The following is an 18,995-nucleotide window of genomic DNA, read 5'->3' as shown; positions in this document are numbered from 1 at the left end:
GACGAGGGGAGCTGTCAGAGGAGACACTTTCCATTAGTGCTGTTAGAACAGAGAGACCCCCACAGACGGCCGAGAGAGACGAGGGGAGCTGTCAGGTGACACTTTCCATTATTGCTATTAGAACAGAGACCCCCACAGACGGCCGAGAGAGACGAGGGGAGCTGTCAGAGGAGACACTTTCCATTAGTGCTAATAGAACAGAGACCCCCACAGACGGCTGAGAGAGACGAGGGGAGCTGTCAGAGGAGTCACTTTCCATTAGTGCTGTTAGAACAGAGAGACCCCCACAGACGGCCGAGATAGACGAGGGGAGCTGTCAGAGGAGACACTTTCCATTAGTGCTGTTAGAACAGAGAGACCCCCACAGACGGCCTAGAGAAACGAGGGGAGCTGTCAGAGGAGTCACTTTCCATTAGTGCTGTTGGAACAGAGACCCCCACAGACGGCCTAGAGAAACGAGGGGCGCTGTCAGAGGAGACACTTTCCATTAGTGCTGTTAGAACAGAGACCCCCACAGACGGCCGAGAGAGACGAGGGGAGGATGAAGACAAAGCTAAGGGGAGAGAGGAACAAATAGCAGTGTCTATGTACATTCTTTTGTCATTTAGAAGACACTCTTATCCAGAGTGACTTACAGTAGTGACGGCATACGTTTTCTTACTTCTTCGTACTGGTGCCCCGTGGGAATGGAACCCACAACCTTGGGGATGCAAGCGCCATGTTTGACCAACTGAGCCACATGGGACCCACAGTTGATTTAATGTCAGCTAATAAGCTGTTGGACCGATGTGACTCAGAAAATGACCAGTAATGACTGAAAGGGAACAGATTCAGGTCAACAGTTAAATACACCCCCCCCCACGTACAACCTCCCTATCAACCACCACCTATGCGCTATCCTCCCACCCTGACAGTCTGTATTTGCTGACTGTGTTGTTGGCTGATCCCTCCAGACACTTTAATTAGGGCATATCAAACACACGCACACCGTTAATGCAAACCAAACATTGTCTGGCCTCTGCTGCCAGCACCATCTTGTGTGTGGTCCAGGCTTTATGTGTATGTTAATTCCCTACTACTGTAATGGCTGGCCTGGCTGTCAGAGGGTATTAGCAGAGAGAAGGTAGGATGGACTAAATTTTCTCTCTTAAAACTAATTTAGGCTGCTAATGTTGTCTGAGGTGTGATTATAGGACTAGTCATTACCCTTCAAGATCACACAGACACAGATACACACTCATATACTGTATAGCCTGTACCATCACTAGGCTCACTTGTGCATGAAAACATGCATGCCCAATTAACAGACACACACACACAGTCTGCGGTTGCCCAGTGTATGTTTTGAGGGCATTGTGCCCGATGCTGCTTTAATTGGCATGGCAGTGTGCCAAGTCTTTGGAGGTAGAGAGTGTCTGTCTCTCTTTCTTAGCCCCAGTGTGTGTGTCCCAGAATAGATGACAGCCATCTGCCAACAGTACAGCCTATCGTCACTTTGCCTAGATTCAGGCTGTTGAGCCCAGAATAGTGTTCTTGGTTTGGTTATCTAATGGTTTTTCCAGCTTGTTTAAGTGCAGAGTGTTTGTTTTCTGAGGAAATGTCTCTGGACATGTTGTTGATGTGTGTATTGCAGAACACATTATTTAGATAGAGAGGAATATAGATGAGCTCATAGACTCATACTGCACATGCTTATTTATGTACTGATCAGTGATTTTGATTGCAACCTGTTGTGCCATCCCCCAACCAAATACTCCCTGTACATACACTCACGTCCCCAGTCGCTATTTTTGAATGGAGGTGTTTATCCCCTAGGGTACTGTATGTTTGCTCTTTTCTCTATGTCCTATAGTTGTACTTCATATGTTTGCACACGCACACGCACACACACACTCCTCTGTGTGTTCTAACTCACTGTGTGTGTTTTCTCAGCTCCTGGGCTTCGTGTACGCCTGCTACGTCATCAGCGCCATCACTGAGGAGGAAGACAGCTGTGAGTACAACAACTTAACTTGACACACACACTTGCACTCCCCCTAAATGAACCACAACCTAACCACATAGCAAGACAGGAAAGGAGGAAGAGGAGAGAAGAGGAGAGGGGGGCCTTTAGCTCATTAAAACTTTCCTCAATCCCTCCTCCACCTTGTCGTCTCCTCCCTTACTCCCCCTCTCCACCTTCCCTCACCCTACCGGCTGTTCTCCTTCACTCTGTGTCCCCTTCCCATTCCACACCAATCCAACCATTCCATTCCACACCCATCCAACCATTCCATTCTCTTCACGCTCTCTCTCATCATTCCACACCCATCCAACCATTTCATTCTCTCACACCCATCCAACCATTTTCTCTCTCTCTCTCTCTCACTCACTCACTCACTCACTCACTCACTCACTCACTCACTCACTCACTCACTCACTCACTCACTCACTCACTCACTCACTCACACACACACACACACACACACACACACACACACACACACACACACACACCCATTTCACACCCTTGACCCAATTTTCTTTCCCTACAGTGTCCTCACTTTACCTTCATTATCGAACACCTGGCTAATCCCCACTTTCCATCTCTCTTTTTCATTCTCTCTTTCCATGTCTGTCATCCGCCTCCCCAGCTGTTAGTTCTCATGCTGGGGGTTGTTAGTGTGAAAAAGAGTGTTTTTGTCATCTACAGCTCAGTACTGTTCACACCTCCACACACGTCATGCCTCTTTCCTTCTTTTCTCCCACCCACTTCTGCAACACGTCTATCTTTTTTAGAAGTACCTATATGGTTGGCTAGTAGAGGGGGGATTGAAGGGAGAGATCGAGAAAAAAGAAACTGGTGAAAGGTGTGGAGAAAGAGAGAAAAGACAAAAGAGTGGATTAGAGAGAGGGAGCGAGAAGGGGTAGAGAGAGAGTAGTCTTGAAAACCTGACCCTAGGCAACTCGGGGTCGGGTGATTGATTATGAGATGATCTGGTTTCAATTATGGTCTCTTTTGGCATAGAGGAACTACATCACTGCCTAGGACACTACTTTATCCACTTCAATAAAATAGAAGCTTGCAAGATGGAGATCACAGAAATTATTTTTAACCTTTCTGGGACATCTGGGACGCTAGCGTCCCACCCGCGGTACACACAATCAACAGCCAGTGAAATAGCAGGGCGGCAAATTCAAAACAACAAAAATCTCATAATTCAAATTTCTCAAACATACAAGTATTATACACCATTTTAAAGATAAGATTCTCCTTAATCTAACCACAGTGTCTGATTTCAAAAAGGCTTTACGGCGAAAGCATAACATTAGATTATGTTAGGACAGCGCCGAGACAAGAAAAACCACACAGCCATTTTCCAAGCAAGAAGAGGCGTCACAAAAACCAGAAATACAGCTAAAATTAATCACTAACCTTTGATGATCTTCATCAGATGACACTCATAGGACTCAATGTTACAAAATACATGTATGTTTTGTTCGATAAAGTTCATATTTATATCCATAAACCCCATTTTACGTTGGCGCGTGATGTTCAGAAAATGTATTCCCACCAAAAACTTCCGGTGAATGAGCACATCAATTTACAAAAATACTCATCATAAACGTTGATAAAATTTACAACAGTTATTGAAAGAATTATAGATACACTTCTCCTTAATGCAACCGCTGTGTCAGATTTTAAAATAGCTGTACGGCAAAAGCACATTTTTCAATATTCTGAGTACAGAGCTCAGCCATCAAAGCAAGCTATACAGTTACCTGCCAAGTTCTGGAGTCAACTAAACTCAGAATTAGTATTATAAATCTTCCCTTACCTTTGCTGATCTTCGTCAGAATGCACTCCCAGGACTCCCACTTCCACAAGAAATGTTATTTTTGTTCGAAAAACTCCATATTTATGTCCAAATACCTCCGTTTTGTTCACGCATTCAGATCACTAATCCAAAGGCATAACGCGAGAGCGTAAAACCAGAGACGAAAAGTCAAATAGTTCCATTACCGTTCGTAGAAACATGTCAAACGATGTTTACAATCAATCCTTAGGGTCTTTTTAACATAGAACTTCGATAATATTCCAACCGGACAATAGCGTATTCATTACAGAGGAAAAAGAAGGAAGGGTGCGCTTGCGTGCCCACGCAGTAAACAACTCACTGGTCCCAGACAGTCCACTGATTGACTGAGCTCCTATTCTCTGCCCAGTAACAATAGACGCATGAAACAAGTTTCTAAAGGCTGTTGAAAGCCAATGGAAGCCTTAGGAAGTGCAAAATGACCCCACAGACACTGTAGTTTGATTAGGGATTAGATAGAAAAACTACAAGTCACTTCCTGGTTGGATTTTTTCTCAGGTTTTTGCCTACCATATGAGTTCTGTTATACTCACAGACATCATTCAAACAGTATTAGAAACTACAGAGTGTTTTCTATCCAAATCCACTAATAATATGCATATCCTACCTTCTGGGCCCGAGAAGCAGGCAGTTTAATTTGGGCACGTATTCATCTGAATTTCTGAATACTGCCCCCTGTCACCAAGAAGTTAATGAGTGCATTTCGAAAGTGGCTAGTTTGCATCAACTGCCTTAATAACCTCTTAGTGATCCCTTCACGCGCCAATCCCTTTAACGGAATCGATTTGACAACATTCAGTGAAATTGCAGAGCGCCAAATTCAAACTACAGGAATATCAATATTCAACATTCACGAAAATATAAGTGTAATACATCAAAATAAAGCTTAACTTCTGGTTAATGCAGCCGCCGTGTCAGATTTCAAAAAGGCTTTACGGTGAAAGCATACCATGCGATTATCTGAGGACAGTGCCCAGCACACAAAACCATACAAACATTTTCCAGCCAAGTAAAGGAGTAACAAAAGTCAGAAATAGCAATAAAATTAATCACTTACCTTTAATGATTTTCATATGGTTGCACTCACAAGACTCCATGTTAGACAATAAATGTTAGTTTTGTTCGATAAAGTCCCTTTATGTCCAAAAACCTTTTTGTTCCATTGGCTCAAAGGCAGTCACAACAGGCAGACGAAAAATCCAAATAGTACCAGTAAAGTTCGTAGAAACATGTCAAACGATGTTTATAATCAATCCTCAGGTTGTTTTTTGTCTAAATAATCAATAATATTTCAACCGGACAATATTATTATAAAGGAAAAACAACGAAAGGCGCACTCTCAGTAGCGTGCACCAAACAGCTCTGGGACTTTCCACTGTCCACTCATTGAAAGTGGTCATTCTCCCTCATTTTTCAGAATAAAAGCCTGAAACAATGTCTAAAGACTGTTCACATCTAGTGGAAGCCATAGGGAACGCAATCTGGGTCATATCCCTTTATATGGTGGATAGGCTTTCAATGGAAAAACACCCATTTCAAAATAATGGCACTTCCTGGATGGATTTTCCTCAGGTTTTCGCCTGCCATATCAGTTCTGTTATACTCACAGACATTATTTTAACAGTTTTGGAAACTTTAGTGTGTTTTCTATCCAACCAATTATATGCATATCCTGGGCCTGAGTAAAAGGCACTTTACTTTGGGCATGATTTTCCGGACATCCGGACATAGCCCAAAGAGGTTTTAAAAGAAGTTTTAACTAAAACCCCTGCAAAGGTTTTGCCTGCAAACTTGAATCGCAACGGTTTTGAATCGCAACGTTCTGGCATGTCTGACTCGTAATTTGTTGGAAGAGTCCCCGGAAATGTTTTCCCTTCTCGACCTAGGCAGTGATGTAGTTCCTCTATGCCAAAAGAGGCCATCATTGAAACCAGAACCTACCCACTAGGAACAGATGTCAGTCAATTCAACGTCTATTCCACGTTGGGTCAACGTCATTTTATTGAAATTACGTGGGAACAATGTTGATTCAACCAGTGTGTGCCCAGTGGGTAATATTTTTATTTTTTTTGAGACTAGAGAGAGGGGCACACATCTGAAGAACAGCTCATGGTAGCAGTGACCTCATAACCTCGAGATCAAAGGTCACATTGACGGTTAACTAATCAGGTCGCAGGAAACATTTGAGTGTGGTGACAACGGTTAGTATAATGCACATTTACAACGGTTGTACACACAAGTTTAATGAGTGAGAGGAAATTGTGTGTGTTTGGGGCGGTTGGTGTCGCAGTACAACCACTTCTTTGGTGGACATTCAGTTGCTGTGAATGTTTAGCCCATCAGCTCTGAGCGTCTCATAATCAATCACCCCTAAGTCATCCCCAGAGGGTGAGGAGGAGTCAACTTCAAAATGAGTCATTGACTTTTCCCTCACTGCTGTTTCCCTTTTGCCTTTGTTTTGCTGACCTCGGCGGCCCATCCATCCGTCGTGTGGACAGTTGGTACAGATACTGTCTGTGTAAGGGCGCAGGTGACGGGCGTTCACTTTGAAAAGCACACAATCGCAGAGAGAGAAAGTGTCTGTGTGTGAGTGAGTGCTACATTTAATATATATATATATATATATATATATATATATATATTATTGAACCTTTATTTAACTAGGCAAGTCAGTTAACAACACATTTTTATTTACAATGACGGCCTACACCGGCCAAACTCAGATGATGCTGGGTCAATTGTGCGCCGCCCTATGGGACTTCCAATCACGGCCGGTTGTGATACAGCCTGGATTGGAACCAAGGCGTCTGTAGTGACGCCTCTAGCACTGAGATGCAGTGCCTTAGACCGCTGCACCAGGGCGTCTGTAGTGACTCCTCTAGCACTGAGATGCAGTGCCTTAGACCACTGAACCAGGGTCTGTAGTGACTCCTCTAGCACTGGCATGCAGTGCCTTAGACCGCTACACCAGGGTCTGTAGTGACTCCTCTAGCACTGAGATGCAGTGCCTTAGACCACTGAACCAGGGTCTGTAGTGACTCCTCTAGCACTGAGATTCAGTGCCTTAGACCGCTGCACCAGGGCGTCTGTAGTGACTAATTCTAGCACTGAGATGCAGTGCCTTAGACCACTGCACCAGGGTCTGTAGTAACTCCTCTAGCACTGAGATGCAGTGCCTTAGACCACTGCGCCAGGGCGTCTGTAGTGACGCCTCTAGCACTTGAGATGCAGTGCCTTAGACCGCTGCACCAGGGCGTCTGTAGTGACTCTTCTAGCACTGAGATGCAGTGCCTTAGACCACTGCACCAGGGCGTCTGTAGTGACGACTCTAGCACTTGAGATGCAGTGCCTTAGACCACTGCACCAGGGGGTCTGTAGTGACTCCTCCAGCACTGAGATGGAGTGCCTTCGACCGCTGCACCAGGGTCTGTAGTGACTCCTCCAGCACTGAGATGCAGTGCCTTCGACCATTGAACCAGGGCGTCTGTAGTGACTCCTCTAGCACTGAGATGCAGTGCCTTAGACCACTGAACCAGGGTCTGTAGTGACTCCTTTAGCACTGAGATGCAGTGCCTTAGACTGCTGCACCAGGGCGTCTGTAGTGACTCCTCTAGCACTGAGATGCAGTGCCTTAGACCGCTGCACCAGGGTCTGTAGTGACTCCTCTAACACTGAGATGCAGTGCCTTAGACCACTGAACCAGGGTCTGTAGTGACGCCTCTAGCACTGAGATGCAGTGCCTTCGACCACTGCACCACTCGGGAACCACATGCATCTATCTTTGTACAAATAGATTGCTGAGAACAGCATGACTGAATACAAAAGGGGGAAAGAAAAGTAAAAAAGAGAAGTGGTTGATTCTTTCCTACTTTTAATTATTTAGTAGTTCTAGTCTGATCCTTGCTGGCTGGCTGGTCGTGTAAATGGACAGCTGTTTTGAAGCACAGCTTCCATGCCCATCCTTGTTATTGTAATCAGCCCTGTGCATATGTACTTGTCTTCTTTTATTTTCAATGCCCCCCACACACACACACAGACCATGTACCATGCTCCCTTAATTTACACACTCATTTGAAGTGCCATATTAGACTGTTCCTTCAGTGAGCTCCCCACACTTCATCAGCATCGGTTCGCCCACTCGGCTTTCCCTTTATTTTCTCTCCATCCTTCTCCTCGCTCTTCTCTCTTGCATCTTTCCCCCTCTCATTCTCTAAGCAAGTACAGGGAACGATTGTGTCAGGATCCATTTTATATCTGTAAATGTAAAAGGAACTCTCTCTCTCCCTCTCTGTATGTAAGTTCATGAAGGTGTATAAGTTAGGAGGTGTCTGGTCATTCCTTGCTGCCTTGTTAGGCCAGACTCTGTTCGATATCTTCCGGAATATCCCCATCACCTGAGGAAAGGAGGGATGTGAAGATGAATGGAAGAGTGAGGTGGACAAGCGAAAGAGCAGAAATAGAGAGATAGCACCTGAAGAGATGCGTTAGGAAGGGAGGGAGGTAGAGAAAGGGGGGGAAAGAAGCCTGCTGTGGGAAGAGAGAGTTCAAAGACTAAGCTCCTGAATATGTAATTTAGATGAGACATACATTCCTTTCACGCAAAAAGCCTCACAACAAAGCCTCAGTGGACCGATGTAGGTTTAGAGTAGAATATACAAGCTTGCTTTAAGACAGTTAGGATAAAACTCACACTCAGACACACAAACACTCTCTCTCCGGCTAAGGGAAACCAGGAAGAACAGATCAGTGAGCATCACACTCCTCTCTTGGATCAGCTTCATGTCTCTCAGGCCTTATGTTCCTATTAACATAAGCTGGAGTGGGTGTGAACGTGCGTGTGCATGTGTATGTAACTGCAGGCATACATGTGTGCGCGTCCAGTTATCAGTATGAAGCAGACATCCAGGCAGAGCGAGTGGAGAGGAAAAGCCTCTCTGGAAAGTAGGTCAGAGAGTTATCCTAGTGTTAGCGTGACGGCTAACTGTGGCGCTCGACTGTGCTGACTCACTGTTTCAGTAAATCCCCTGGAGTCAACGGAGGGAGGGAGAGGAAGGAAGGAAGGGAAGAAAAGAGAAGAAGAATGGGGGAATGGACCTGGGGTGCGATACAGTGAGATGGATGGTAGAGTAGGAACCGATGGGGAATCGAGGGAAAGAGAGAAAGGAAGGAAGGAGAGGTGAATGGATGTGTAACTCTGATAGGTAGAGACGTAGGGTGCGTTTGTAAATTCTCTCTGGCTATCTACTCCGATTTCAGAGCCCTCTCGTCTGAGTGTGCCAGAGCGCAGAATAACTGATGAATTTACCAACTCTCAACACCTGTTGAATATGGCCGGTGTCAGTAAACGTTGGCAAAAAAAACGTAATTAAATTGTTCCCAGCAGCACAGTTACAGTCACCAACGCTCTAGATAACATGAAAACAGCCTAACCAGCTCTGCTAAGGGGGTTAAAATGATCAGTATGAAATGTTCTCTCATTTGTGTCTGGAAGTAGCTAGCAAGCTAGCCAACATTAGCCAGTTACGTTGGGTGCTTGACTGCCCTTATGAGGTCAGAACTCTCGGATCAACCCTACTCCTCGGCCAGAGCGTACAGTGTGCTCTCTGAATGCTCCCAGAGCAAAACACTCTGAATTTACCAACAGACAATTTGACAACGCTCTGAATTTACGAACGCCCAGAGCGCACTCTGGCACTCCAGATTGAATTTACGAACACACCCATGGTGTTAGCATGGGCCACCGCCCCACTGTGCTTAGTCACTGTCTCAGTAAAGACCAGACTCATCACCATCACAACGAGATCTGCCTGGGCAAGGAGGGTGGGAAGGAGGAAGGGAGTGACAGAAAGAAAGAAAGAAAGAAAGAAAGAAAGAAAGAAAGAAAGAAAGAAAGAAAGAAAGAAAGAAAGAAAGAAAGAAAGAAAGAAAGAAAGAAAGAAAGAAAGAAAGAGGGAGAGATGGCATGGGGTGAAAGTAATTAAGAGTTAGATGGATGGATGAGGGTAACAGAGCCAGAAAGAGAAAGAGTTTGGGGGTGGAGTGACAGACATCAGGCAATGGAGGTAGGGGGAGCAGTGTGCAAATAGAAAGAAAATGAGATGGATAAATTGAGACCCTCAACACCCACACATGCTTATGATGAATTGTGTTTGAAGCCAATGGTCTCTAATGCAGTATCCAGCTCATCATTAGTTTATTGTCCAGTTTACATTTGTATGAACTTTATTGGCACACGGCCAATTTCCATTGATAGGAACTGTATTGGCAGGGGCTTGTTTCCATAAGATTCTTTGTTAGTCTTCCCCATCATTCGTCCCCAATGAATGCTGGTCACTATGTTACCATGGTGATGTGGACAGCTTCATTCCCTCAGTCACTCTTTGTGCCGGTGACAAAGTTAAACACATACACACACACACTATCTCTCTCTCTCTCTCTCTCTCTCTCTCTCTCTCTCTCTCTCTCTCTCTCTCTCTCTCTCTCGCTCTCTGCCTCAGTCAGACAGTGAGCCTGTCGTGTGTGTCAAATCAAATTGTATTTGTTCCATTGCGCCAAATAGACCTGACAGTGAAATGCTGACTTACAAGCCCCTAAACCAACAATGCAGTTTTAAGAAAAATAAGTGTTAAGAAAGTATTTACTAAAATAAACTGAAGTATAAAAAAAATATTACAAAAATGTATAAGAAATAAGAAAACTGAAAATAACAAATAATATGTGTGTGTGTGTAAATGTGTGTGTGCATGCGTGTGTCAGGGCTCCTGCTATGGCTGTGATTCTTACCATGACAAGATCCACAGAAAGACTCAGTAGCCTAGCCACTGTCATTGTCTCCCCTGTTTCTCTTTTGTTCCACTCTTTTCCTCTCACACTTTCTTCTTTCTGGGTCCCCAACCATCTCTCTCCTTCCCTGTTATTTTTCTTCTTTCTGGCTCCCCATCATCTCTCTCCTTCCCTGTTGTTTTTCTTCTTTCTGGCTCCCCATCCATCTCTCTCCTTCCCTGTTATTTCTCTTCTTTCTGGCTCCCCATCCATCTCTCTCCTTCCATGTTATTTCTCTTCTTTCTTGCTCCCCATCCATCTCTCTCCTTCCATGTTATTTCTCTTCTTTCTGGCTCCCCATCATCTCTCTTCTTCCCTGTTATTTCTCTTCTTTCTTGCTCCCCATCCATCTCTCTCCTTCCTTGTTGTTTGTTATTTTTCTTCTTTCTGGCTCCCCATCCATCTCTCTCCTTCCCTGTTGATTTTTTTAATCTTTCTGGCTCCCCATCCATCTCTCTCCTACCCTGTTGTTTTTATAATCTTTCTGGCTCCCCATCCATCTCTCTCCTTCCCTGTTGTTTTTTTTTAATCTTTCTGGCTCCCCATCCATCTCTCTCCTTCCCTGTTGTTTTTTTAATCTTTCTGGATCCCCATCCATCTCTCTCCTTCCCTGTTGTTTTTCTTCTTTCTGGATCCCCATCCATCTCTCTCCTTCCCTGTTGTTTTTCTTCTTTCTGGATCCCCATCCATCTCTCTCCTTCCCTGTTGTTTTTCTTCTTTCTGGATCCCCATCCATCTCTCTCCTTCCCTGTTGTTTTTCTTTTTCCACGCTGTCAGTCTGCCCCCCCCCTCTTAGGATGAGGGTTCGATTCCCACAGAGGGCCAGTACAAAAAACAACAACAAAAAATGTATGAAATGTATGCAAGTCGCTCTGGATAAGAGCGTCTGCTAAATGACTAAAATGTAAAATGTAGGATGTTATTGTGACAGATAGATGGTCTTTGTCTCTGTTAAGAATAGCCCCTGTGACGTTAAACATTTCCCTTCCGTAGTGAAACTGTAATCTCCTTATATTGCTCTGCGTAGTTATTTACTCCACATGAACACATTGACCCACATACCTGTCATATCTGGCATGCTTTCATGTCAAGGTGGTTCAGTCAACGCTGCTTGCATGATGGGTAACCTTGCTTGAGACCTGAAGACTTGTGTTTGCTCCCAGAGCTAATCTTTGGCTTTAGCTCAGTGGAATAACATCTGAGTGGTTTGGACGACGCAGGTTTAATACCTAGTCTTTAACGTTGGGATAAGTTAATTTCTCAATACTGCACTGCACACCACACTAAATTTGGAGAAGGTGAGCACCTTTACTTGATTTAAAGATATACTCCACTAGGAGAAATTGCCTCTCTAATACGATGAAAACGTACATTTCCTGGCCACTACTCTACACTGCCACATAGGCTAGTACATGTACCACTGGAACATAGGTTAGTACATGTACCACTGGAACATAGGTTAGTACATGTACCACTGGAACATAGGTTAGTACATGTACCACTGGAACAGCACAACATCAGCTGTAGTTTTGCCATATTCAGTTTGGTACATTAATACATTACAGTTATATCACAACCCATGTCTCGCACAGTGTGATTTTTCCCAGTCACTATTTCTCTCAATCTTCCCCAACTCTTTATCTGTATAAGGGCACAAGGTGAGGCCCAAATGCAGACACAGGAGGCAGATGGTTGAGCTCCAATATCTATTATACCAAAAGGCAAAAGGCAGGTCGGGGGCAGGCGAGAGTTCATAAACCAGGTCAGAGTCCAAACAGTACCAGGAGATAGGCAGGCTCGAGGTCAGGACAGGCAGAGTGGTCAGGCAGGAGTTCAGTGAACAGGTCCGAGTCCAAACAGTAGAAGGGGATAGGCAGGCTTGAGGTCAGAACACGCAGGGGTTCAATGATCAGGTCCGAGTCCAAACAGTACAAGGGGATAGGCAGGCTCGAGGTCAGGACAAGCGAGAGTTCATAAACCAGGTCAGAGTCCAAACAGTACCAGGCGATAGGCAGGCTCGAGGTCAGGACAGGCAGGGGTTCAATGATCAGGTCAGAGTCCAAACAGTACAAGGGGATAGGCAGGCTCGAGGTCAGGACAAGCGAGAGTTCATAAACCAGGTCATAGTCCAAACAGTACCAGGCGATAGGCAGGCTCGAGGTCAGGACAGGCAGGGGTTCAATGATCAGGTCAGAGTCCAAACAGTACAAGGGGATAGGCAAGCTCGAGGTCAGGACAGGCAGAGTGGTCAGGCAGGCGGATTCGGCATCAGGACAGGCAAGAGTCAAAAACCAGGAGGGCTAGGAAAAAACAGAGACTGGGAAAAATAGGAGCTAGGAGAAATGCTGGTTGACTTGGCAAAACAAGAGGAACTGGCACAGAGAGATGGGAAACACAGGGATAAATACACCGGGGACTAATGGGGAAAACAGGAAACACATGGAGGTGGGTGGAGACTATCACAAAGACAGGTGAAACAGATCAAGGCGTGTCAATCTCTCTCTCTCCCTTTTCTTTCTCTCGCTCTGTGTCTTCCTGTTCTGCTATGTGGGAGGTCAGGGGTGGAGAAGATTATATCCATCATTATCTCCTAACCGTGTTTTACCTCGCACGGCTTGTCAAGGCAGGAGATGGAACCCTCACTGCCTGTTTGTAATGAGAAAATCACTGGTACAGAAAAGTCCAGGCCAACCGTGTGTGTGTGTGTTTGCTGTCCAGATCAAGTGTGTGTTTAACCTTTGTTCGTGTCACTCACCTTACTGGAGCTGCCACTTCCTGATAACTCAGGAAGAGGCTGAGAGGAAACTGAGAATCCCAAGGAGCCGGAATGGAGCCAGAGGAGAGGGACATGTTAGCTTGTCACTCCTCTTTATTGTTTATCTACAGATAAGTTGCCCTATCAGGAACTCTAGTCCCTACAATTTACTTCAAATATTCTATTTGTCTATTTGAATCTCTCATAAAACAACTGTTCCAAGTGGAGCCGTTTTCTGGACACTACTCAGTGTGTTTTTATTGAAGTGGAACCACTTCTGTCAGGATTAGTTATCTTCAAGATCCACCACCAAATTACTGTCCTGTTGTAACGAGCCAGTTTCACTGCATCCTGTCCTCTACGGTGTTTACATATCCATTGTGATAATACATGTGCATGCTGTTTTCACACACTCCTTTAACCTAATCTCATTGACTCTTTGTCAGTGAAAAGTCTAAAAGTCCTTTCCCCTATTTCTCTCTCTCCCTCTCTCTGACTGTTTGCAGCACTCTATTTTTTCAGAGTAAGTAAACAGAGAGTTGGTCTGTCACTTAGTGAAGGTCACCCTCTGTTTTTCAGCGATAAAGAGCTTATTTTGACAGCTGCCTGACTCTCGCCTCGTGCCCTGGGCTCACAGAAGTGTACCTCTACCTCAGATAGTCTATAAAAATATGGGAAGTTCATTTTTGGATGTTGGATGTATTTTTTGAAACTCCCTTGGAATGCCAACACTTGACCCCTCTCATACTGTAGGTTTAACTCTGTGTTTTGTAGCATTGGGCTGTTTTCTCTTTACTTCCATTTGCCATAATCAATATTGTTTTTATTTTGTGAATCCATATTTGTCATTGGATGTTGTTTTATTATTATTTCTTTCTGCCTATCAATGTCTGCCTGTCTGTCATCTTCTGATTTCATTTGTCATTGTAGCATTTGATCCTTTTGTTTTCAGTTGATTTTGTTGGTGGATTTGACCCATTCCCTCTCTACCATGTCAATGAGAAACCATCCCATCTCCTCTTAAAGCCCATGTACCTGTAAGTAGTGTGTGTGTGTGTGGGGGGGGGTATGCATTTGTTCTTGTCTGTGTGTTTGTTATGTATGTGTCAGCTATTATTTTTGTCTTAGTTTTCATTATGAACAAAGGGAGTCTAGGCAGTACATACAGTGTTATGTATTCTAATAGCTGTTCTCATGTTTCTCTGAGCTAGGACTTTTACCATTGTGCTGATAACTCTCTCTTGCATGACTTTGTTTCTCTGCGGCTAGTCTTTGAGATTAATTAAGATGTAACTTATTCTTCGTTAACACAGTGTTAATTGGAATAAGCCCTTAATTACTCCTGTCTAATAGTCAGTTTTCACCTAACAAGCACATCATTAAAAATTACAGTAGATAAATGGTTCCATGGTGTGATGTCATAGGGGTATTTTATATGGTCCCAGAGAAAACAGGACAGAACTTTGGACATGTTCCTACTGTATATAGTACACTACTTTTGGCCAGTGATAAAGGTATGTGGCTCTGGCAAAAAAAAAGTTTATAGGGAATCATTTGGGACATGTTGGTAAGTGTTAATACTTTTTCCTCACCACTGGTCCCCCGTACTGGTCCCCCGTGGGAATTGAACCCACAACCCTGGCGTTGCAAACGCCATGCTCTACCAACTCAGCCACACAGGACCAAGAAATAGGCTAGTGTGTGGGAGTCTAGAGTTGGGGTTCCTGTCTGATCCAGTTAACCATACACTTCAATATCTCAGCACAGCAACCCAGTGTGTTTTCATTAAAGATTAGCCAATATCAAATTCATAAATATTTCAATTGTACAGATTTTGTTATTGAGATTAAGTACATAACAACCGTATCATGGCAGACTATTCTTCTGTGACTCGTATAAACGTTCTTTCTGGTTCTGCTAGCTCTGTGTGGGAGAAGGAATAAGCCTGACTAGAGTAAACAACACTATTAAACCTGCTATATCTTGTCTGAAGGCTTAGGGGAATGTGTAGGTTTGTCATGTCATTGTGTGTGTGTGTGTGCATGCGTGTGCGCGTGTGTGTGTGCATTTATGCATATAGACATACAGGTAACTGCCAAATAAAGGAAACACAAACATATTGTTTTAATAGGGCCACCACAAGCCGCCAGACGAGCTTCAACGCGCCTTGGCATAGATTCTACAAGTGTCTGGAACCCTATAGGAGGGATGTAACACTATTCTTCCATGATAAATTCCATAATTTGGTGTTTTGTTGATGGTGGTGGAAAACGCTTCCTTGGGTGCCACTCCAGAATCTCCCATAGGTGTTCAATTGGGTTGAGATCTGGTGGCTGCGACGGCCATGGCATATCATGACACATCAGCAAGTTGAGCAGTCATCACTGAAGCTCCTGCTAAACTTGCCCCAACAATCACCCCTCTTTCTAAGTCCCCGAGATCTCTTCTTCTAGTCATGGTAGCCTAAATAATGGGCAACAGGGCATTTTATACATGATCCTAAGCATGATGGGATGTACATTCCACACCTGTGTGCAAGCACCTGCTTTCAAAATACTTTGTGTACCTCATTTAGTCAAGTGTTTCCTTTATTTTGGCAGTTACCTGTAGAAATACCATGGATTGGAGGTTCTCTGCCTTTTAGCCACCAACACAGCTTCCATTGGAATGATCTATTCAATTATGCAGGAAACTTAATAACAATGTGGGCAGTGGAGTCAGTCTTTTAAGTTCCCTTAGCCCAAATGGAAGTGTTATTAGCCTGCAGGACATCTCTCCTGATAGCGTCATCATCTCTGTTGCAAATGAGACAGAAGGAATCCCCTCCTCCAGCACTAGGGAAATAAAGCCTAGATGGTAAATGTACTGGAAATCGTGTGTGTTCCTCACCCACTCACTGTCTTCTGTGTTCTATCACCTCCAGGTCTACGTAAATAGGGCAGAAGACAACATTCCAGGTTCCGATGGAAACAAAGTGGCTGCTCTGACTGACACAACAACAGTCCGAGAATTCACTGGGGCAGGCCAGACATTCCTCTGATTCTCTACATCTCTTCAGTACTTTAAGCATGTACATTACTGGTGCTCTGCTTAATAATGACTGTACTTCCCAGTTCTGTTCTGTTGTTAGTGGGAGGGATGGAGAGGAGGGGGTAATTACAGTGTAACATGGGCCTGATCTCTTACTGTGTACTCAAATATAAATTATTTATCTAGAACTACAAACAGCATCCGACAACAGAGACGTACAGTACCTGCTGTCAATGGCTGTATTTCTGACCATTGTTCTATCAGAACTAGTGATCTATCTATAGATCATAGCTATATATACAGTACCAGTCAAAAGTTTGGACACCTACTCATTCAAGGGGTTTTCTTTATTTTTAGTATTTTCTACATTGCAGCATAATAGTGAAAACATTGGCGCTATGAAATAACACATATGGAATCATGTAGTAGCCACCCTTTGCCTTGATGACAGCTTTGCACACTCTCACATTCTCTCAACCAGCTTTACCTGGAATGCTTTCTAACTGTCTTGAACGAGTTCCCACATATGCTGAGCACTTGTTGGCTGCTTTTCCATCACTCTGCAGTCCAACTCATGCCAAACCATCTCAATTGGGTTGAGGTCAGGTTATTGTGGTGGCCAAGGCATCTGATGCACACTCCATCACTCTGCTTCTTGGTAAAATAGCCCTTACACCGCCTGGAGGTGTGTTGGGTCATTGTCCTGTTGAAAAACAAATTATAGTCCCAATAAGCTTAAACCAGATGGGATGGCATATTGCTGCAGAATGCTGTGGTAGCCATGCTGGTTAAGAGTCCCTTGAATCCTAAATAAATCACTGACAGTGTCACCAGCAAAGCACCCCCACACCATCACACCTCCTCCTCCATGCTTCACGGTGGGAACCACACATGTGGAGATATTCCATTCACCTACTCTGCATCTCACAAAGACATGGCAGTTGGAACCAAAAATCTCTAATTTGGTCTCATCTGACCAAAGGACAGATTTCCACAGGTCTAATGTCGATTGCTTGTGATTCTTGGCCCAAGCAAGTCTCTTCTTCTTATTGGTGTCCTTTAGTAGTGGTTTATTAACAGCAATTCGACCATGAAGACCTGATTCACGCAGTCTCCTCTGAACAGTTGATGTTGAGATGTGTCTATTACATTAACTCTGTGAAGAATTTATTTGGGCTGCAATTTCTGAGGCAGTTAACTCTAATGAACTTATCCTCTGCAGCAGAGGTAACTCTGTGTCTTCCTTTCCTGTGGCGGTCCATATGAGAGCCAGTTTTAGCATATTGCTTGATGGATTTCGCGACTGCACTTGAAGAATCTAAAAGTTATTGAAATTTTCCGGATTGACCTACCTCCACTGTCGTTTCTCTTTGCTTATTTGAGCTGTTCTTGCCATAATATGGACTTGGTCTTTTACCAAATAGGGCTATCTTCTGTATACCACCCCTACCTTGTCTCAACACAACTGGCTCAAACGCATTAAGAAGGAAAGAAATTCCACAAATTAACTTTTAAAAAGGCTCACCTGTTAATTGAAATGCATTCCAGGTGACTACCTCATGAAGCTGGTTGAGAGAATGCCAAGAGTGTGCAAAGCTGTCATCAAGGCAAAGTTACTTTGAAGAATCTCAAATATAAAATAGATTTTGATTTGTTTAACACTTTTTTTTTGGTTACTACATGATTCCATATGTGTTATTTCATTGTTTTGATGTCTTCACTATTATTCTACAATGTACAAAACTGTAAAAATAAAGGAAAACCCTGGAATCAGTAGGTGTGTCCACATTTTTGACTGGTACTGTATATATGTATATACACACACATATAAACTTGTGTGAACCTGACAGTTCAGCCTTCCTCCTGTTCTCTGGTCTGAAAGGCCTCTCTGTCTGTGGCTTTGTGGTTTGGAGTGTTTTTATGGCTTGGTCTCAGATCCTCACTCTTAGGCTGAATTACAGTTAAGCCTGTGGAATGGAATGAACTATTGTGTTCTGCTGTTTACTTGAGGCCAGGATCTGTGCACATAAATACACAGGCAAAGCAGTAAGAGGTAGGGAGGGAAGGGGGGGAAGGAGTGGGAGACGGGGGTGGGAGGTAGGGAAACAAAGCAACCAAACCTACAGGGGCTTCAGTCAAAAATAGAACCAGAAAAAAATCCAAATAATAGAACACAAGATGGAAAATGAGTTTGAGTCAGGGTTTTGAAATGCAAACTAAACAACAGCAACCTCATAACAGGGATTGCTTAAGGTATTACACAGGCAATAATGTTTGAGTCAAAGTTTTTGTTAATCTAGTCTTACTTAGTGATGTGACTGGTCTTGATATACAGTGTTTCAGTAGACTGAATCTTAAAACTGTAGAGAGGGATGGAATGAAAGGAAAAACTGTTTATCTGTAACCTTGTTTTACAGTTATTGGTGTGGAGCTTTGAGGTTTGTGTCAGGATTTAGATGTGTCTTAAAGCCCCTGTCCAAAAACCCAACTGCTTCCAACTGCTGTGAGGGTAGCGGTTTGATCATAAGTCA

The 18,995-nt window shown here is 43.9% G+C and overlaps 1 protein-coding gene across 4 annotated transcripts in view; it reads left to right on the top strand.

Annotated features, from left to right (window-relative positions):
* Window positions 1-16,439, top strand: part of LOC106600545 (sodium/potassium-transporting ATPase subunit beta-1-interacting protein 4) — a 135,730-nt gene extending 119,291 nt beyond the window's left edge. For 2 of the 4 annotated variants that reach the window (XM_014191978.2, XM_014191975.2), the window contains 3 exons: window positions 1,933-1,993; window positions 14,387-14,471; window positions 16,358-16,439. In XM_014191978.2, the coding sequence (XP_014047453.1) occupies window positions 1,933-1,993; window positions 14,387-14,471; window positions 16,358-16,367 (156 nt within the window). In that variant the 3' untranslated portion in view covers window positions 16,368-16,439. Of the gene's footprint in view, window positions 1-1,932; window positions 1,994-14,386; window positions 14,476-16,357 lie in introns of those variants that run through there. The other 2 variants (XM_014191977.2, XM_014191976.1) reach the window with 2 other exon arrangements.
* The last annotated feature ends 2,556 nt before the right edge of the window (window positions 16,440-18,995 follow it).

This window comes from Salmo salar, chromosome ssa03 (genome assembly GCF_905237065.1).
Source record: "Salmo salar chromosome ssa03, Ssal_v3.1, whole genome shotgun sequence".
Taxonomy (NCBI): Eukaryota; Metazoa; Chordata; class Actinopteri; order Salmoniformes; family Salmonidae; genus Salmo; species Salmo salar.
The sequence above is the reverse complement of the archived record's forward strand: the minus strand, read 5'-3'. Positions and strand labels throughout refer to the sequence as shown.